This window comes from Gossypium raimondii, chromosome 7, assembly GCF_025698545.1.
Source record: "Gossypium raimondii isolate GPD5lz chromosome 7, ASM2569854v1, whole genome shotgun sequence".
Lineage (NCBI taxonomy): Eukaryota > Viridiplantae > Streptophyta > Magnoliopsida > Malvales > Malvaceae > Gossypium > Gossypium raimondii.
Genome location: NC_068571.1, coordinates 43,872,219 through 43,894,537, shown reverse-complemented (window position 1 = coordinate 43,894,537; position 22,319 = coordinate 43,872,219). Strand labels below are relative to the sequence as shown.

At 31.0% G+C, this 22,319-nt stretch overlaps 2 protein-coding genes and 1 long non-coding RNA gene across 3 annotated transcripts; 1 reads left to right on the top strand and 2 right to left on the bottom strand.

Annotated features, from left to right (window-relative positions):
• Positions 1-1,151: 1,151 nt before the first annotated feature.
• LOC128042354 (uncharacterized) lies at positions 1,152-2,112 on the bottom strand. Its single transcript, XR_008197631.1, has 2 exons — positions 1,783-2,112; positions 1,152-1,483 (listed from the first exon to the last, which is right to left on the bottom strand). It is a non-coding gene; the product is annotated as an uncharacterized LOC128042354 (long non-coding RNA).
• A 1,386-nt stretch (positions 2,113-3,498) lies between these two features.
• Positions 3,499-5,197, bottom strand: LOC105789253 (gibberellin-regulated protein 5). Its single transcript, XM_012616566.2, has 3 exons — positions 5,064-5,197; positions 4,927-4,957; positions 3,499-3,839 (listed from the first exon to the last, which is right to left on the bottom strand). The coding sequence occupies exons 1-3, from the start codon at positions 5,139-5,141 to the stop codon at positions 3,658-3,660; spliced, it is 291 nt and encodes a 96-aa protein (XP_012472020.1). The 5' UTR covers positions 5,142-5,197; the 3' UTR covers positions 3,499-3,657.
• Positions 5,198-13,191: 7,994 nt separating this feature from the next.
• LOC105789260 (cytochrome P450 81Q32) lies at positions 13,192-15,412 on the top strand. The gene is made up of 2 exons (XM_012616575.2): positions 13,192-14,150; positions 14,713-15,412. The coding sequence occupies exons 1-2, from the start codon at positions 13,260-13,262 to the stop codon at positions 15,325-15,327; spliced, it is 1,506 nt and encodes a 501-aa protein (XP_012472029.1). The 5' UTR covers positions 13,192-13,259; the 3' UTR covers positions 15,328-15,412.
• Positions 15,413-22,319: the final 6,907 nt, after the last annotated feature.

The following is a 22,319-nucleotide window of genomic DNA, read 5'->3' as shown; positions in this document are numbered from 1 at the left end:
CAATCAAAATGTTTTATTAAAACGATCGAATTGTAAGGTGATCCGATCATACCTCAAAAAATGTCGGTAGTGACTCCTATTTTCGTTTTTAAAAAGTCAACCCTTTTTTTCAAAAAATAATTTCGACAGTAAATTTCAAAGAATTTTTTTAATATTTGAGCCTATCTTATTTTAAAAGTAATTAATTTATAATGTCATTTTCTATTTAACCTTACTTGGATAATGATGGTATAATTGATTTATAGATGACAAATGACATTAATACGTGTGTCCAATTTATTCGATAAGGTTATATTGATTTTTAACCTACTATTTGTTTGCATTGATAGATGAAAAGAAATACAAATGAATGAATGCTATTTTTGGGGTTGAGATTCAACCCTCAATTGTTTTCTTTTTCTTTCTCAAAGAATTTGACGGATCGATAAGGCGAGAGTGCTTCGAAATGCATGAATAAGCATAAGTTATGGTCACCAAAGAGCGAACGCATGAATAAGCTTATGGCAAGGCTTGGATTAAGGTACCAGCCAGCCCATGGAGTCATGTGCTTGCAATTTACCAACCACTATAAATCTGTCGATAGAGTCCAAAAATAAAATTGATTTCAACCCTCAATAGCTATAACAGTATACAAATATATATAATGCATATATAAATATAAATAAGAACATCACTCCAATCTTTCTCAATTTTAAAATTGAGCAAATTGATCTCTCTAAGAAAATCAAAACAATTTAATCTCTGTCAATTTTAAAAGTAGACAACTAGTAACAATTAATTATGAAATTATTGTTTTCCATCAACCGCATATGATTTTATTAAATTTAATATAATAAATTTAGATCTCAAAGTTTATACATGCTGTCAATTTGGTTCTAATTTAACAAAATTTTCTTACAACATTAGTTTAAATGTTGAGATTGGATTTATTGAATGTATTAGAATTAATGTCAAAATAATAAAATATGTAAATATCAAAGGTTAAATTTGTTATTATATCAATCAAAATTATGTACAATTGATGGAAGACATTAATGTCGTGTTTAATTGTCCTTAATTGCTCACTTTCGGAATCGACAGAGATTAAATTGCTCCAGTATTTTTTAAAAGAGACCATGCTCAATTTCGAAATTGAAAAGGACTGAAAAATATTTTTACCCGAGAAAAATATGAGTATTTAAAGAAAAAAACAAAACAAAATCTAAATAATATGATGCCCCTTCCCCAATTCAAAAAATTGAAAGAAAAATACAGTTGTAGAGCCCAAATATGCCCGGGCCCAATAAAATTAACTCTAGCCCAATAACCCTTACAAAACATAAGCTAAACCCAGACCCAACTACACCTGAAATGGCCCAAACACAAAAACTTCAGAAACCCTAAGTAGCCGCCACCCTCAAGCGCCCCAGCAGTCTCCAGCCACCGCAGGTTTCGGCCTCCACGCATGCCGTTTCTCCGCAAACACCGCTCCTCAAGCACGTACCTGCAACAAGCGAAAGAGAAGAGCAAAAAAATCGGGCCAACAAACAACCGAGTAGATTTATTAGGATTTATTTTTCTTTCTCTTTTCTTTCCCATTTTCGGCTATAAAAGAGCCGATTAAGCACTGTAAATGGGGGATACGGGGGAAAGGAATACAGAGAAATACGAAATACAGAAAAAAAGAAAGGAGAAATACATTTTTTTCGTTGAATATAAATGTGTTTTTTCGATTTTATTCTCTTTTCAGTCTTTTTGTGTTTATATTAATTTATAAAAGGGAGAGGGGGAAGAAAGACTTACCTTTTTCACCGGATTGGGTGTCTCCGTCGCCATCGGAGCACTGGTCTAGGTGATCGGCGGCGCAAGGGGCTGGGGTTGAAGAAACCCTAGCAGAGAATTTTGGGTTTTTTTTTCCTTTTTCAACTGCAAGTTTTTTTTTATAAAAAAAACTGTTTTAAAACTAAATTGCAAAACGGCGCTGTTTTAAGAGAGCAGGGTCCGCGCGTCGACCCGACCCGAGGGATCCGCGTGTTCCGTCGAATTTGGATATTTACGCAATAGGTCCCTCGCTTTTGCAGCGCACTCCAATTAGACCCGTTTTACCTTTTTTAAATTCGTCCGCATATTTTTCTTGTGTTTTGATTTGGTCCATCAATACACAGCGTTTTGGAGGGTGGGATTATTTTCCCTTTTAGTCCCCATTGTTGCTCGTGCGTTTAATTTGGTCATTTTTTTTGTTTTATTACGAATTCTTTTTTTTTTTCCGTTTTAATTCAATTTAGCCTTTTCTTTATATTATTTTTTTCGTTATTATTATAGTCATTATTTTTATATATATGCATGCATCGTCTGTATATGTATATATATGTTGTTATATATATATAGACATGTATACTTGTACGTATATTGTACATAGTTTTTTATTTATTTTTTAACTTTTTAAATACATATATATATTTTATATATTCAATTTTTTTATTTTTTAAATATATATGTATATACATATTTTTATATTTTTATTTTATTGATTCACATGTACATATTTTATTTATTATTATTTTATCTTCACCACTCCCACATTTCAAAAACATGTACATTTTCTATAATATATTTATGTACACATTTTTCTTCAAAATCATTGTAAATATTTTTATCATTTTATATATACATATTGTACATATATACATAAGCATTTAAATGTACACATATTTTCATGGTTTACCTACATATGCATTTTTATTTCTGTAAATATATACACATATGCATATCTTTATACTTTTATTTTATTTTTACAATTTACATATACATTTTAAATTAAAGTGTTTGTTCCATGTTGTACCTTAACCCTTTTTAGCATCCATTTTAAAAATATATATTTTGATTTTCTCAAAGTATTTAAATCATCCTATTTTATAAATTCCAAGATATTTGGCATTCATGATTCTCGTGAAAGATCGTGTCCTAACTTACTGGATCGCGATTATTTTTCGATGAATTTAGAGAGCCAAGTATTTGTTTTGCAATAAATTCACAAATTTCAAATGAAGCTTATTCTCAGGGATTCAACATGTTGGGTCCTAACTTACTGGTCCTGATATTTTTGACTTCTCGAAATAAGAATTTTCAAGAACAAAAGGCAATATTCGGGTATTTTGAAGATTTAAAAACATTGTGCCCTAACTCACTGGGTGTGGTGTTTTATTTCTTTAAAATAAGAATTGTCTTATTATTTTAATCCATTCATGAAATAAGAAAGTTTCCTTTTAAAATCTTTTCAAATTTTCGACACCAAGGCATTAAAAAATCAATTTGGTACCAATTTTGGGCGTTACGAGGGTGCTAATCCTTCCTCGTGCATAACTGACTCCCGAGCCTGTTTTCTCAAATTTCGCAGACCAAAATTATTTTCAAGGTGGGCCGATCACACCTTAATAAAGGATCGGTGGAGACTCCAGTCTTTATTTTTAAGTCGAAACTAAAATTTTTGTTTTCAAAAAACGGTTTCGACAACAGTGATAGAGCCAAAAACTTCCAATAGATGGATAAGATTCACCTTTTTTAGGAATCTATACCCTAGACTAAAAATACAATGAAACATCATATAATTCTTAATTAAAGTAACCTTATTTAAGACAACAATAATAGAAAAAAAAAATTAAGAAAAATGGGAAATTGTCAAGGGCATTTGGGACCTCCGTCTTTGGTCTTCCAATTGTTATAACAAGGGCAAACTTGCTTGTTGCCATAAGTACCAGGCGGCACGCATAGGCATTTAGAACAGCATTTTAAACAAAAGAACATGCATGGCTTCTTATGCGACGTCGCCGAGCATCGGTAACTGCATCTTGGCTTGCAATCTATCCATCCATGCATACGTAATTTCATCGCATCAAATGGATAAAACTTATACCAAAGTCAATTTTGTATTTTAAATACATCGTATTCAATATTTACATCTTTTTGTTAGTGTAATCCTTATTCTTACCTTTAGTTAAATTTGATTATTAAATTAAATCGTTTTTAATGCTAAAACATTAATTTTTTTTAACAATGTTTGCTTGGGCAGTCTACTTACGTCTTGCATACCACGTTAATAAATAATTTAATAATTATAAAAATATTTAAAATAAAAATTCAAGCTTCCATGTTGAAAAAAGTAACCTTTTAGTTAATATTTTGTTAAAAATAATAATTCTTTTGAAAGATTAATAGTCAACTTCAGTTCTTTTTAAAAGGTATTGTTATGCCTTAAGTTATCAATCTTTTTCTTTTATGATACTAGTTAAATGATAAGTATCTTGATTTTTACCCGTTTGAATAAGCATATATAAGATAATAATCGTTTGAATAAAAGATTGACATTTTAATTTAACCCTAGATGTGAAATGATTCTTATAGAAAAATCTTTGAAGTACTATCTGTCAAGAGTCGATAAACCTCTCAATAGATCGATATTATCTTCAGTTCAAGTGCTTGTGGTTGCATGAAGAGATGTCAAGTTCAATAGTGTGAAAACCCGAATGAACATTTATACTTGGTAGGGTTTGAACTCATACACTTATATGGACATTATTGGGCATACACGCTACAATTTAACAAACCCTACTAAGGGTAAATGTGCGCATTTTCTTTATAAGCACATAGATGCCCAACAATACTATATAAGGGCATGGATTCAAGTCCTACTAACGTAAATATTTATATTTCCATGAACCACGTACAATCCAACCCCACAAGATGCTACCGTTTAATTTATTTAACCTACCACCTTATCAGACAAGAAGAATTTGAAGACAAAACTCAGACGACATTTCCAAATTTTCTATAAAAGAAATCGATCTCTTCTCAACAATAATATACGAGAATTCAAAGTTTTCTCCACAAGCAAAGCTTCTAGAGTATATGTGCATAGGAAATTGGAGGGAAAGAATATATATGGTTTACCTGAAGGACGAAGCTTAGCACTACCAGAAGCCTGCAAAGAAATATCAAATTAATGAAATGAAAAAGAAAAAAAATAGTAATTAATGAGCAAATTGGAAAATAAAATGTAGAAACGAAATTTCCTCCTCGGTACGTACCTCAGTCATATGGGATAGAGTAATTAAAAGAAGCATAGAAAATAGAAGAATCAATGAACTTCGTGAAGAATCTGCCATTTCTTCTTCTTCTTCTTTTTTTACCCTCAAATACTCTATTTAAAATCTTAAAAGAAAATCTTATAATGGAAGGAAAATGAAGAAGAATAATGCTGATATTTATAGGCAAAAATGTAAATATAAAAAGTTTAATCACCAATTTCATCCCTTTATTTTATAAGAACTAAAAATTAATTATTTTACTATAATTTGTCAGAATTCGATTCACGCGTTTTACAGAAACTAAAAAGTTATCCAAATTTCTAGTCCTCTCTCATGTGCTTACAGACAATTAGATTAATTTTTAAAAAATTTTCATAAAATGAAAGGATTAAAGTAAAAAGTAACTTTTTAATTTTTATAAAGTAAAGGTATGAAATTGATAATTAAATAAAAAAGAGAAATTACATTGTTTATGGCGTTAAGTATGGGGTATCTTTCACATGGGGATTTCATCAAAGCGATATCAGCGGCGTGGCTTTCGTATATTGTTTTTGTTGTTACAAACAGAAACTAATAGTTTTTTTCTTTGTTTTCCAACTTGACTTATGTTTTTTTCCCATAAAGTGGTTGAAGGTTTACACATTTGGTTACCTACTAGCTCGTACTAAGAGTGGTATTGCGTTTTGTTCTGTTTTTTAAAAATAAATAAATAAATTTTTATATCTTAAATCTAAGAGTAAATTAATTATTTTATTAAAGGTTTATCTATTTTTATTATTAAAAATTGGTTTATTTATGTCGGCATGATGTACGTGATAGATCATATATTACTTGCTCTAATTATTTCAATCAATTACACTAGTTTTTAACAATATAAATAAATAAAATTTTAATAAAAATGACATACATAAATTAATTTACCCATTTCTTACGTGTTAGTTTTACTCATAGATTTGGATATATTTATAGATTTATCGTTAGCTACGAACTTTCTCTCGTATAAAGAAATATGATAGAAAAATAATTATAGATTTATCTCTTCTAGTTCCTCACGTCATAGATTTATCCATTCATTGGGGCCCAATATCATGGGATGATCCAACAAGTTTTGATTAAATAGGAATTTTGACTAAAAATAGTAAGAACAATATTAAGAAAAGTATTTGATATTTTATCACTAAAACTTTTAAATTTTATAAATAATATTTTAAATATCGTATATAGAACTGTTCATGAAAAAATTGTGAGGGTTTGAAAAAAAAAATGTTAGGCTCGAAAAAGGACTTGAAAAAGAATTAGGTCGGTTTAAAAAGTTCGACTTGGACTCGAACGTCCAAGGCTTGAGCTCGACCTAATTTCGCATGTTTATAATATATTATATTATGTTATATATATTATATAATTTATAACACTTAAACTAAATTTATAGTATTATATAATACTAAAATGTTAATATTAAAAAAATGTTAAGATGCCTACATATAAAATTTTAATAAATGAAGAATATATAAATTTATTAAATATTAAATAAAAAATATAAATATTTTTTAAAAAATTAAAAAAATATAAGCAAACCTAAAATGGGCTTTAGTTAACTATTTACAAATATGAATGAGCTTGCTAAAAATTTAGGCCTGTATTTCAAGTCGAATTGAGCTTGGACAAGTATAAAGTGTGTAAATATCATGCTTTAAGCTTGACCCGACCTAATCTATGAGCAACTTTAAATATCATGCTTTAAGCTTGACCCGACCTAATCTATGAGCAACTCTAACGACTTGCATTTCATTTAAAATGTTAATATTTGAAATCTACTTATGGAGTTAAAATACTCTATTTCTATGATATCAAATGTTAACCTAATTATTATATAAATGATCTATCTAATATTTATGATTCTTATTAAATTAGTGCCACCTTCAGCCGGGCAATTTACCAAAAATGCTTTATTTTTACAAAAGAATATAAATTATTTTGAGGATAATTTTATCTTTTTATATAAAATTTAGAAAAATGTTAGTATATGATGAGATCCAAACCCAAAATATTATAATTTTTCATATCTCAAATTTATCATTTCGACTAAAACGAATGTTAGAGTAACTGATTAAGTCAGTTAACGTATTAGTTGTTAGTTAGCTGACAATTAGGTTGTTAGCTGTTGATAGCAGACTTTGTTATCGTGTATAAAAGCAATAGCAACTACTGTACATATTAGATGAATTCAATGATCATCTTTGATTCTTAAAATATTTGTTATTTTCATTCTTTGTATTAGTTTAACATGGTATCAGAGCTTCATTTTCTTCTAGAGTTAATTCTTTGAGTGCATGTGGTTTTCATGGCTCTTCCATCTAGTCTGTTTGTTGTTTAGTCTGCTACACCAGTGATGGCTTCCAACCTTGGTGATGGGGTTTTTGACAATTGGTTCTTTTCCACCAAGAAGATTATTATTCTTCTTGATGACAATAATTACCTGTTGTGGCATTAAGACTTATAAGTTTAAACACTTTCTTAATTCTCGTATTGTTCCTCCTCCTCAACTAATTCCAAATGCAAATGGTGTGCCTGAGGAGAATCTTGAATTTGCTCTATTTGAGCAACAGGATAGCGATCTTGTCTCATGGCTCTTATCATCGGTGAGTCAATGGGTTCTTCCACATCTTAATGGTACGGGTACTAGTGCTCAAATCTGTGCTAACTTGTATGATAGTATGACTACCTCTTGATTGATGTTTTATAGAAGGGCCTTGCACTCTCAGTGCAAGGGTGATCTTTCAATGAAAGAATTCTTAATGAGAGTCAAGGGTTATTGTGACAATCTTTCTAGTTGCGGAAAAGTTATTAGTGAGTATAAACATGTCACTACGATTCTTAATGGGTTGTCGCCAGAGGATGAATATGTTATTTCAGTCATAATAGCAAGTCAGATACCCTACAATATTTAGGGTGTCACCACCATGCTTCTTGATGCTAAAACACGTCAACAAGCTACAATAGTTGAGGCTACTAGTTCAACTAATATGGCCACTCATCAACAACACATGAAGTCTTTGTTCACTTCCTGCTGATCATAAGGCCATAGGCTGCAAGTGGCTGTTTAAGGTGAAAAAGAAAGCTGATGGGACTGTAGAAAGGTATAAAGCACGACTGGTAGCTAAAGGGTTTTCTCAACATGTTGGATCTGATTTTCGAGACACCTTTAATCCATTGGTTAGAGCAACAGCCATTCGGACTGTACTTGCTATTATCGTCATGAATGGATGGTCGTTAAGGCAAACTGATGTCAATAATGCATTCCTTAATGGGAATTTGATTGAGGATATATATATATAGATCAACCACTTGGGTTTGAAGTGCCAGGTAGCAATGGACAGAGGCGGCTGTTTTACTAAACTAACCCAAAAATAAATTATATTTGTAAAAATAATCCAAGTTCAAAAACAATCACCAAAATAACCTAAAATGAACAGTACCCACTCTTTTTTTGCACCAATGATTGCCTAATCATTATGTCAGACTTAAAAAAATTATTTTTTTAGGTTTTGGCCTGTCAATGGCCGGAACCCATGTATTTTTTTTAAAAAATGTATAATACTGATATACGAAAAAGAAAAAAAAGAAAAAAATTATTTTTTGGGTGTTGGCCTGTCAATGGCCAGCACCCAACAGTAAAAAAAATTTACCCAACAGTAAAAAAAATTTACTTTTTTTTAAATTTTTTTCGTATATTTATATCTGACTCTGACACGAAAAAAAAGAATTTTTTTTAATTTGTACTGGGTGCCGGCCATTGACAGACCGGCACCCAAAATTTTTTTTAAAATTTTTTTCGTATATTTATATCTGACTCTAACACGAAAAAAAAGAATTTTTTTTAAAAATTTGTAATGGGTGCCGACCATTGACATGCCAGCACCAAAATTTTTTTTAACTTTTTTCGTATATTTATATCTGACTCTGACACGAAAAAAAAGAATTTTTTTTAAATTTGTACTGGGTGCTGCCCATTGGCAGGCCAGCACACAAAATTTTTTTTAAAATTTTTTTCGTATATTTATATCTAACTCTGACACGAAAAAAAAGAATTTTTTTTTAAATTTGTACTAGGTGCCGGCCATTGACAGGCCAGCACCCAAATTTTTTTTTAATTTTTTTCGTATATTTATATCTGACTTTGACACGAAAATTTTTTTTTTTTTAAAATTTGTACTGGGTGCCGGCCATTGACAGGCCAGCACCTAAAATTATTTTTAAATTTTTTTCGTATATTTATATCTGACTCTGACACGAAAAAAAAGAAGTTTTTTAAATTATCTTGGTACCGCCATTGTGAGCCAAGACCCAAAATTTTTTAATTTTTCCGATATTTATATCCGACTCGACACGAATTTTTTTTAAATTTGTCTTGGGTCTTTGGCTTTGATCGACTCGACACGAAAAAAAAGAATTTTTTTTAAAAATTATATTGGGTGTCGGCCATTGACAGGCCAGGACCCAAATTTTTTTTTATTTTTTCGTATATTTATATCTGACTCTGACACGAAAAAAAAAGTAATTTTTTTTTACTGTTTGGTGCCGGCCATTGACAGGCCAGCACTCAAAATTTTTTTTTCCTTTTCGTATATCAGTATTATACAATTTTTTTTAAAAAAATACATGGGTTCCGGTCATTGACAGGCCAAATTCCAAAAAAATAATTTTTTTAAGTCTGACACAATGAATAGGCAATCATTGGTGCAAAAAAAGAGTGGGTATTGTTCATTTTAGGTTATTTTGGTGATTGTTTTTGAATTTGGGTTATTTTGTAAATATAATTTATTTTTGGGTTAGTTTGGTAAAACAGCCGACAGAGGCTTGTTTGCAGGTAGCAATGGACATGGATGATCAAAATTGGCAAGCAACGGCGGAGCGGGGGTGGCAGTGTGCCGGCCCTAAAATAATTTTTTTTATATATATATTTTTATCATTTATAAAATTTTAAATTAATAATAGTAAAATTACATTTTGATCTCTCAAAAAATGATAAAAATTTGATTTAATCCTTTAAAAATTATAAATATAGACTATTAAAATAGTGAAATTATATTTTTACTATCGTAAAAATATACAATTTAATTCTGACCTCTCAAAATTTTTTTTCTCATTCCTATCATTTTTGACAAGAATAATTGTAGAACATCAGGATAAAGGGTGAATCTGGAGCAATCTAGTGCAGTTTTTAGTGCTAATGCCCTTATGGTGGTTAGAGCCATCTTGGAAGTATCATTGAGCTATAGTGAAGGGCATGATAATAGTTAGGCCTGCAAGCTCCGATGGAAAATATTCCGTTAAGATTGGATATCTTGTGCGACGAAAGGAAAGAATGGTACAGGGGATTGTTAATTAGGATTCAAAACTTTGGAAGCTTATTTGGTGTATGCAGCTCCCTCCTAAAATTAAGAATTTTTTTGTGTCTCCTATCTCTAGAATTAGTGAACTTACATCTGATTGACTTGAGTATGTTGTTGGGCAGTGAACTTGTTGACACATAATGAAGCTGCTATCTGGGTGTCTATTTCTACTCCTAGGATGATGTGTCCTTTTAACTGGGTTCATCATATCTCGCATTCATGTTCAATAAAGATGGCTTACCTGCGCCACACCTGGATTGAGGTTTGGGAGTGATGCTACGTTGGTCTAGAGATTTGAGTTTTTTTTTTTTTTTTATATCATCTCTTTCTTTAATTATACACGTGTCTTTTCATTCTTTTTGCTCTTCTAGATCTGCATGCTTTGTAGTTAGCATTTGTGCACTGCTGTCTGGGACTTTGTATTTTAGTTTCTTCATAAATGAATTTTTACTTGGCAAAAACAATTATTAAAAGTTTTTACTTAAAAAAAGAACTATTCCAATGTTTTTATTTATTTTAATTACCATTACTATTAACGAATAGAAAGATATAACTTAAATTCAATTTAATTTGACAGTCCAACATCGAAGAAGAAAGTTACTTGAATTTTAGTTCAAAGATTTATAACATTTAAAGCTATTTCATAAAAAAAAAACTAAATTGTAAGAGAAGAAGAAAGAAAGCTTTTAATTAGTACAAATAAAGAAGGCCATACAATCAGTGGCGAATCTAGAAATATGACTTGAGGGGGGCAAACTTATATTAGCATTGTCGACTACATATTTTTTACTATTAATTTTCATGTATAATTTTTCAATAATTAAAGTATACATATATATATATATATTTATGATTTGAAATATGAATAAAATCAACCTTTTAACCTTAATAATTATATTGTGCTTCTAACTTCTAATAAGTAATACCAACATCTCAAAATCCAAAAACTAGTATGGTCTTCTATCATTTGCGGAAAAAGAAACCAAAATTAAAATATAATTTTTACATATGGAAATAATATGATCTAAAATACAAGTAAATAAAATAGAGAAATCATATTTTTTGAGGACGAATTTAAATTTTAAGGGATTTAATGTAATAAAGTTTATCTTAAAAAGGATGCTATGTAAATTTCTAATACAATATCAGCTTTAAACAGCTTAATGAATTAAATAAAATTTTGGATTAGCTCAATGAATATTTTATAACTTTTTAAAATTAAGTGACCAAAATATAAACTTTTTAATAGTTTAATGACCATGAATATAATTTACCCTAAAGATAAAGTACTGTTTCTAGAACTTGAAGAGCATTAACGTATACGCTGACGTCTAGTTGATATTGATAGCGTGCCAAATGCGCACTTCACTTTTTTTATTTTCTTTTGACTATAAATTTTTTAAAGACTTTTGTATCCTTCATTTAAGGGTATAAATAGATAAATACCAGATAAGAACAATAATATTCACGAAATTAGATAAATACTATAATAAATAATTAGTGTCATTTGACCAATCGACAGCATCCCTTTCTATTTTAAAGAAAATTATTTTTTTGGGTGCAGCATGATGAATCGGCCATATCCATATTTCAAAGCCAGAATATATTTTTTTTATAGTATACGTATTAAAAAAAAATTACACATTCTGCGGATGTGACCTGTCGGCCATGGCCTCGAGTTCCAATACTCGAAAATTTTTATATTAAGTTTTTTTAGCTTAAAAATATATATTATTAAAATAATAGGATGCAGCCTAACACATCGACGACACTAATAATTTTTTTTTTCGTTTTTATGCGTATACCATTAAAAAAACAAATATATTGGGTTTAAAATATGGGTGTTGCCGATTGATCTTGCACCTTAAAAAAATTTCTTTTTAAAGAGGAAAGGGTTGCCGCCGATTGGTTAGGCGACACTAGTTGTTTATGGTAGTATTTACCTAGTTTCGTGAATATTAATGCTCTTATCTTATTCTGGTATTTATTTATTTTATATTATTTATGTAAAAAATCCTTCCTTTAGTATTCACATATTTGAATATTATATATTTAATTTTAAATAAATTTGTTTCAATATTATTAATTAATGTCAAGTTGGACTATATACTTTCTAATTTGTTTTAATATTTATTAATAATTTATATAATTATGTTTCCTAATGTATTAAACAATGATGTTTTCACACTTAATGATAAACTTAAAGAATTTTGAAGATTCACGTGGATTTTCATTTATATTAATCCTACACCAATCATTAAGAATTTCAGCAATAGCTATTAGTTTGTTTACTAAAGTTGTAAGTTCAGTATTTGTATTTTAAATCGAGATTTTTGAATTTTAAAATTTTAGTTATCAAATGATAATCATTAAGTTAAATTCATTATTTTTAAAATTTGATACGATGAATATATTAGTATAATTTCATGTCAATTTATTAATTTCATATATTACTCAATTTGTCTCAAGATTGAAATTTTAAATATTAAAAGAAATACAGAAGCTTAGAATGATTCAATTGAAAAATATAAACTAAGTCTACAACTATACACATAGTATAAAACTAATACCTAAAGGATCTAGCTGGAACTAATTGAGTTAAAACTAGATTTTCAAGACTTAAAAATACAACTTTTATAAAATATTGGCACTTCTAGCATAAATTAACCTTGAATGATATGCAATTAGAAATTGGTGGACAATTTTGTTTCTTGGGTGTGACGCTTATAATTCATCACTATCTTTAATTCTCTCTATATAAAAAACAAAACACCCATGAATTAATGAATAAACCATAATCAAAATGGAAGAAACAACAATCGTGTATGTATCTCTTTCATTGATCTTTCTCCTACTTTGTTCAAAATTATTATTTCAATCCAAAAAACACCCCCAAAACCTCCCCCCATCCCCACCTTCACTCCCCATAATCGGCCACCTCCACCTCCTTAAAACTCCTATCTACCGTTTCTACCACCGTCTTTCTCAAAAATACGGCCCTGTCTTCTCCCTCCGCCTTGGATCTCGGCTCTTTGTGGTGGTTTCGTCTTCAGCTGTTGCCGAGGAATGCTTCACCGTAAACGACATAGTTTTAGCCAACCGTCCCAAGTTGATCGCAGGGAAGTACCTCGGCTACAACTACACCACAGTTTCCACCTCGTCTTACGGTGACCATTGGCGCAACTTACGTCGCATCGGCGCTATTGAAATCTTCTCCTCGAGTCGTCTCAACGCCTTTGCCGCTGTTCGGAAAGACGAGGCCCGGCGGTTGTTGGTGAGTTTGTCGCGTGATTCGCGTCGGGAGTTTGTGAAAGTGAAGCTGAAATCCATGCTTAATGACATGACGTTTAATAACATAATGAGGATGGTTGCCGGGAAAAGGTATTTTGGGGAAGAAGTGACGAATGAAAAGGAAGCGAGGGAGTTCAGGGAGGTTATAGAAGGGACGTTTAGGAACGGCGGTACGGGAAATCGTGCGGATTTCTTGCCGGTTTTGAATTGGTTTGGAGGGTACGAAAAGAAGGTGAAAAAGATTGGGAAAAAGTTGGATGGATTGCTGCAAAAGTTGGTCGATGAGCATCGATGGATGAAGCAGGAAAATAACGGTAATGGTAGTATGGTAGATCACCTTCTTAACTTGCAACAATCTGATCCTGATTACTACACTGATGAAATCATCAAAGGGCTTATGCTGGTTAGTTCACTCTTCTTTATCTTCAAGTTTCATTGTTTTCGAAAGGGTATGAGGCAAAAAAATAAATTAAGTCGGAAATAGTTGGTCAAAGGGTTTAGTTTTTGTAAGGACTTAATTAAGTAGGTTTCTCTACGGAAGCTTAATTAACTTTTTTTGTTGTTGTCAAATTTCAAGGGCTTTTCAAAGATAAAAATAGCTCGAGAATTGAGATATTAAAGTTACCTTATCATGTCAAACATAAGTTCAAAACAGGAAAAGTCATGTTTTTATCTATCACCAAGTTAATAACATGTAGGGCCGACGCCTCCCCTCCCTTAAATGGGAATTTTGACCGTTTAAAACTTATAAATTTTAATTTAAATTAGTACATAGTAAAATTGTACTTTATCCCCTAAAAAATGATAAAGTTTTAAATTAATCATTTAAGAAATGATAAAGATATAAGCTATTAAAGCGGTAAATTTACATTTTAACTCTTATAATCTTATATAACTTAATTCTAGGCTATTCTTCGAAAAATTCTCTAGCTTTGACCCTAATAACATACATGGTGATCACGTAGGTCCTATTACTAGCAGGATCTGATACAACATCAGTGACCCTAGAATGGACAATAACCAATTTATTGAACCACCCAGAGGTATTGAAGAAGGCTCAAGCTGAAATAGACACTGAAATAGGGCAAGAAAATTTGATTGATGAAATAGACGTTTCAAAGTTAAAGTATCTTCAAAGTATTATACTAGAGGCTCAAAGATTATACCCTGCAATTCCTCTTCTACTTCCTCATGTGGCATCTATTGATTGCACTATAGGCGGATACAATGTGCCGCGTGGCACAACCGTGTTAATGAATGCATGGTCCATTCATAGGGACCCTCAATTATGGGATGATCCGACAAGTTTTAAGCCAGAAAGGTTTGAGAATGATGATTCTCAGTCTCACAAGATAATGCCATTTGGGTTAGGAAGGAGGGCATGTCCAGGGTCAGGACTAGCTTTACGAGTAATAGGGTTAACCCTTGGCTCATTAATTCAATGTTTTGACTGGGAAATGGTTGATGGTAAGCAAATTGATATGACTGAAGGTATTGGAGGCACAATGCCTAAAGCTCATCCATTGGAGGCTCTATGCAAAGCTCGACCCATTGTGGATAAAGCTTTGAAACTTTTATAAATAACTCTTATGTTGGGATTTTGTGCCCTTAGTATTGTAATGTTTCGAACTTATCGGTTTAATAAAATCTCAGAGTTAATTATCATCTTTTGTATTGTTGTCCTAAATGGTTTTTGCATGAAAAATAAAAAGAATAAGTAAATATTGACTCACTGATTACTTGAGATTTACCTAATACTAAGTTGCATCATAAAAATGAATTATGCAAGACAATTTACACTGTAACAATTTTAGGCAATAACAACATTTTTTTAAAGATATAGTAGCGTTTACAAGTGCCTCTAAAAATGTTAGAGGCAAAAGATAAGCCACTCTGAAAAACGCCGCTAAAATGATAGTCCAGAAAAGTCGTGACATTTGACAAAAATATGTCGCTATCATAGCCACGAATGTAACACCTTTTGTGGCATTTCCAACAGCCACAAAATGCCATAAATAGTGGCGCTTATACTATGCTTGTTGCTAAAAATAAGACATTACTTTAGTGTCTCTATTTATGTATAACTATGTTTTTCTATGTAACGCCACAAAATCACTTACTTTTGTGGCATTTTTCTCACAAAACACCTATTTAGTGCTACTTTTTAGTGGCGCTCTCATCTACAATTGCCGCTAATTGTCTACTTTTTAGTGGTGTTTTTTTGGTTTAAATGCTACTGATTTACAATATTTTACTTGTAACGTCCCAAAAATATATTGGTCTTGTAAGAGCCCATTTTTTCCCGGGCCCATACCAGCAAAACAGACCCAAATGATAAAAACCAAAAACAGTCCATTTACAGAAAATTTAAACCCAAAATTACAATGGCCCGAATGGCCCAATAATAATTAAAACCCTAAAGCCCAAATTAGCCTAGCCCAAACCCGATTATAACAGCAGGGAACCCTAAAAGCTCCCAACGCCGTTTCCCCACAAGTGCGCCTCCAGCCTTCCCACGTAGCCCCAGCGCTGTAGCAGCTCCTCTCACCTGCACGAGCCAGGCCTCTGCACTCATGCAAGCCTTCGTACGCGCGCGCCTGCATCTCCGTACGACCGTACACCTGCAACACACAAAGAGCACAAGCAAACAACCACGCACAAAAAATAGCAACAAAACGAAGAAAAAAACAAAAGGAGAGCAACAAAAAGAAAATAGAAAAAGAGGGCAAAAAAATAGATGTATTTTGATTTGATTCGGCTATATAAGGCCACTTTTAGCGTTTTGTAAGGAGACACACGCATACTGTATCGAAAATCAGAAAAGAAAAATAAAAATTGAGAGAGAATGTGGTTTCTTCCTTTTTTTTCAATATTCCTTCTCTGCATTTTTTGTTCTTTCGTTTTTATTGTATACATATAGATATATAAAAGAGGGGTTTTAAGGAGGAGGGGTTACCTAGTGGCAAGATCCTAGCTCTCTCCGTCGTCATCGGAGGTTGGGCTGGGATCGGAAGTCATCCGGATGGCCTTTAAGCAAAGCGGCGTAGAGGTTCTGTTCATTTTAGGTTTTTTTTTCTTCTTTCTTAAAAAATGGCGAACAGTCTGCTTAGATTAGGGTTTGTTTCAGTTTTTATATAGCTAGAAACGACGTCATTTGAGGCCGAGTTTGGTGGTCTCAAAACGGCGTCGTATGAGGCTGGTATTCGCGCGGTGACCCGACCGCGCATTTTGTTCAATGGGTTTTTTGCGTAATGAGTCCCTCCGCATTGACTTTCATTTCGATTCAGTTTCCTTTCAATTCTTTTTAAATTGTTATCGCACTTTTATTTTAATTTCATTTAGATCCTAGGTTAGACGGCGTCGTTTCGCTAATAAGATTTGAATTCTTGAATTGGCGTGTTAAATTGCTATAATGGTCCCTTTAATTTTAAGCCTATTTCAATTCGGATGTTTATCTATTTATTTCAAATCTAACCTTAGAATTTTGCTTAAATTCACAATAGCTCTATTTTATTAAATTAATCGGTTTATTATTATTAATTTCATTTGATGTTATTATAATTATTAGTTTTTTATATCAACCAAACTAATTTTACTATAAATTTTCTTATTATATAATATTATTTTGTGTATTCATTATTTAATTTTATAAATATTTATATATATATAAATATATATGTTTTATATACACTATCCTAGCATAATTTATACATATTTTTTGTTCATCTATGTATATATGTCTAATTAATTTCAAATTTTTTTTCATAGTGATATCTCATTTTTTTATATATGTTTATATAATATTGTTTTCTTAGTATGCGTATGTATGTATATAATAATATATTAGCAATTTTAAATGATAAATTTTTTTATGCATGGAGGCTTTATTCCTTTCAAATTTACTCTTTTATTTTACTTATTTCTTTTACTATTATTTACAGTAGATTTTATTTTTATTTTTATAAATCAAAATGCAGGCATTAATTTTAAGTTATTCACTTTTATTTTATTTTTTATTTTTAATAAATTTTCCATTAAAATTCATTTAAACCCTTTATTTGTTTTTTCATTATCAAATTGTATCAAATCTTCATATTATTTATTGTTATTATTTTTTCATTATCTTGAAGCATTTTTCTGAAATTGGTTATTAATTTATAGGGTGCTTAATTATTGATATTGATATTTGTATGATATGACTAAAATAATTATTGTTATTTGCATTTATCTTTTATTTGTTTGTCACTTCTTAATGTATGTTTGGGTTGTTATTTATCCTTTTCGTTATGTATTGCTATTCAATCATGTTTCCATTTGTAAGATTGCATTTTTAAAGCATAACAATCATTCTATTGCATAATTTCCGAAAGGCTTGGTGTTCATAGTTATCGAGAGAATTGTGCCCTAACTTACTGGGCCTCAATTCTTTTCGACGAATTTAGATAGCCAATTGTTTATTTTATTAAAACCATACAATTTTAAAATAATTTTAAAATAAAGCTTTTGAGACTTCAAAATGTTGGATCCTAACTTACTGGATATGGCATTTTGTTATCTTGATTTTGAAATAAAGGCAATATCCGATATTTGGAATCCTCGAGAGAATTGAGCCCTAACGTATTGGGTTTTAATTTTTCTCGTTGAATCTAAATAATCAAATTTTCTTTAATCAAAACACATAAATAAAAGCTCATTCTCGGGAATTCGATACGTTGTGTCCTAATGCATTGGATATGACATGTTATTTTCTCGAGACGAGGATTCTTCTAAAAATAAAGGCAATATTCGATATTTAGGAATTTTGTGAAATCGAGCCCTAACTTATTGGGTCTTGATTTTCTTATTTAACCCAAATAATCGGATATCCTTCTCAAAATGCATAGGTTTTAAAAGTCAAGAGATAAACTTAATTTTGAGGATTTAAAATGTTGCACTCTAACTTACTGTGTGTGACGATTTATTTCTTCGAAATAAATGAATCTCATCGTCCAAATCATCTTACTCAAGTTTTCTTTTCAAAGGATCATATTTTAAAATCTTTTCAAAGTTTCGACATTAAGACATTAAACAATCGATTTAGTACCAATTTTGGGAGTTACGAGGGTGCTTACCCTTCCTCGTATGTAACCGACTCCCGGACCTATTTTCTCAAGTCTCGCAGACCTAAAATTTATTTTTAATGGTGAACCGATCACACCTTAATAAAAGATCGGTGGCGACTCCAATTTTTATTTTCGAAGTCGATCCCGTTTTTTCAAATTCAAATTAAAAGTGGTTTCGACAGGTCTCTCTTTGTTAACCTTGTCATAGTCAAGTATATGTTTCAGTGGTTAAGTGTTGGAGTTGTGTCTTTGAAGTCTTGGGTTTGGGTCCCTGTGCAAGTAAAATTATTCTTTTGTTGGTTTTAGTAGAGGCTGACATTTTGTGTGATTTTGGTCAAATTTAAATTCTTGAAAGTTGTTGGATAGGAAATGGTTAGTGGATGGATAGGTATGAATTTTTTTTATTGTTTTTATTTAAAAATAATAGGAAGATATTTCAAAAAAAAAAATCTTTCCCTAGTCTCACGTTACTTTTGTTTTCCTATTCTATTCACAAAATAAATTTGATTTTCTTTCTTTTCACGTGCGTTATTGTAAAGAGGGTAACAGATTATTCCTTTCGATTCTTGATTTTTATGCCCAATTTCTTATTGTTTTGCTATTCAAGATCGGTAGTGGTGTTTGACTGAGTGGATTTCAACGCGGTTCATGAGTAAGTCTTGTCTCTTTTTTCGTTATGGGTCTTTGTTGTCTTCGTCGTTAGTTTTCAATTATGTTGAGGTGTAGTTGGTGTGGTGTACCATTGTTAACCGGTTGATTTGTGTTAGGTGAGGTTCGCGAGGCAAGTAACTTATCGGCAAATTGAGATTCGTGTGGGTGTTGTTCGCATTCAAGGGTAAGTGATCAATTATTTTTGGGGACTGCTGATTGGATAAAATAGTTTCAATTAGCATTATTTTTGCCAATCGATCGTTTGGGTTGATAAATCTCGATTATTAATAAGTATTAATTGTCAAGTTAGGTTTTGAAATACGTGGATTTTGAGCCTTTATCGCAAAATATCTAGGTGGAGAAACCCAGAAAATAATGAACGGCGAAAGCCAAAATTAGGGCCTGTCGACACCACACAGCCGTATATGGACCTATATGGACATAATATTCAAATCATAAAACTTCCAAACTATAACTTATGGACATATATGGCATATAAACTTCAAGTTCAACCATCAACCTCGAAAACTAGCCACATTTTTTACAAGCATATTTCAAGGTGAAAATGTTCAAATGCATTTCCATTTCATGCACCAATCAAACAAACTACCATTTCTATCTCTTTTCATACCATTCCATAAGTCATTCACATAGTCATAAAGCATTACATCTTTAGCATAGAAGAACTTATAAGTCCAACACCATATGTAATCCAACACCAATTCAAACATGATGGGCAAATGTTAAAACAATCTTGCCATAAGTAAGCACATTCACATATCAATATATACACTCCATGTCACCTATATACATGCCACAACCTAGGTTTCAAAACGATCAAACATCTACCGATTCAGTGATAGGATAATGTGAGCTTCGATTCTATCTGGTTTGACGCATTTTGCAAGGTGACAATCTATAAGGAAAAGGGAAAACAAACGGGGTAAGCATATACGATGCTTAGTAAGTTCATAGGCATTAACAATGACTTACCTTCTCTTTCAATCAAGCATGGCATAGTTGGCTAAACATTACAAACCACATATCAATAATGTGAGTTTTAACTTGTAAATAAAACATATAATACCAATCTCACATATCATACCAATTCATGTCATTTTGATTAACTAGATTAAAATATAGTCAATCATGGAATGAAACAATTGTATACATGCTAATGTCATTTCTTCAATACCTTGTTCAAGTTCAAATTCGACATTTCACAAGTGAATATCAAGATCATTATGTATCGTTTCAATTTCTCAATTCATGTAATTTATTTTGCCCGATGAACCCTAGTAAACAGATTTGGATACATAGATATCTCAATTACACCAATTGCTTGTTTGAGCTAAATATATTCGTGTTATGTTACCCGTCTAGGCTAAACCTTTATAACAACGCATCCATTGTTTGTCCAAGCTGAGTATATATACATTTCAAGTTACCCATCCAGGCTAAACTTTTAAAACGACATTAAGTTACCAGTCCGTAACAAAAGTTGGATCTCGGTAATAATCTGCAATCAATCTGTACAAGTGTGCACAAGACCCTATTGGCATGCCAAATCATATCTTAACCTTTACTAAGTTCAACTGGGCATCCTTAACACATATATATTTCTTACAATTTAGTCCAACTCTCACCTTTATACCAATTTACCACAATCAATTCACATCAAGCATAAATACACAAATTAAATACATAAAAAATTAAACACATTTATACCATATGAACTTACCTAGTCAAAATAACAAAAAAATTGAACCTCTAGGGACTAATCGATAATTTTTGCTTTTCCTCGATTATCTTCGGTTTGATTCAATTCTCGATCTAAACAATTATTTTAAACAATTCAACAATACCAAACATTTTCATGTTATGCCATGATATGTATGAACCAATATAATTTCATTTTCTAATACCCTTAAAGTTTTGTATTTTATTCAATTTAGTCCCTAAAATTGAAATAGTTATAACTTCCAATTTTAAGCTTTAGTTTGAAACCCGATTTCAATTACATCCCTTAGGGACCCTCTACTAGATATTATTGCTAAAATTTCACAATAATTTTGCATTTTATTCACTTTAGTCCTTATGAACAAAACTAATAATGAAACTTTACAATCTAGTCCTTTTCATATCTAAGCTTAAAATATATCAATTTAACACCAATTTATTCAATAAATCAACAATGGCAACATTCAAAAGCTTTAACAATTTTACAAATTGGTACATGGGATAGCTAAATCAAGCTCCCATGACCTCAAAAACATAAAAAAATGAAAGAAATTAACTTGAAATTAACTTACAATTGAGGACCGAAAGTGTTGAAGCTTCAAAACTGGCTTCTTAGGTTTTTATTTAGTGTGTTTCAGTGGAGAAGAAGAAATAAGGATGGCAATGTGCACGGATTACATTTATATACTTAGATTAAAAACTTAATTAATTAAACCTTAATCACATTTAACCAAAGTTAGTGGAAAATAACATCATTCTCCACTATTTGATGAAGGAAAATGGTTTAATTACTATTTTGAACCTTTTGTTATTTAAAAATCTATAGTGATAAGACTTTTACAATTTAATCTTTGTACCTTAATTAAGAAATTAAAAGACAAACTTGAAGAACTAAAATTTAATATATCTTTATACCAACTCTTTAGTTATTCATATTTAATATTTACGGACCCAATCTGCAAAAATGGGGTTCCAAAACCACTTTTATCGGCACCACTAAAAATCAGGTTGTTACATTTGGTTACTCGTCCGAGCTAAACTTGTGTCACATAAAATTGAGAATCTGCAACAAATGTTGG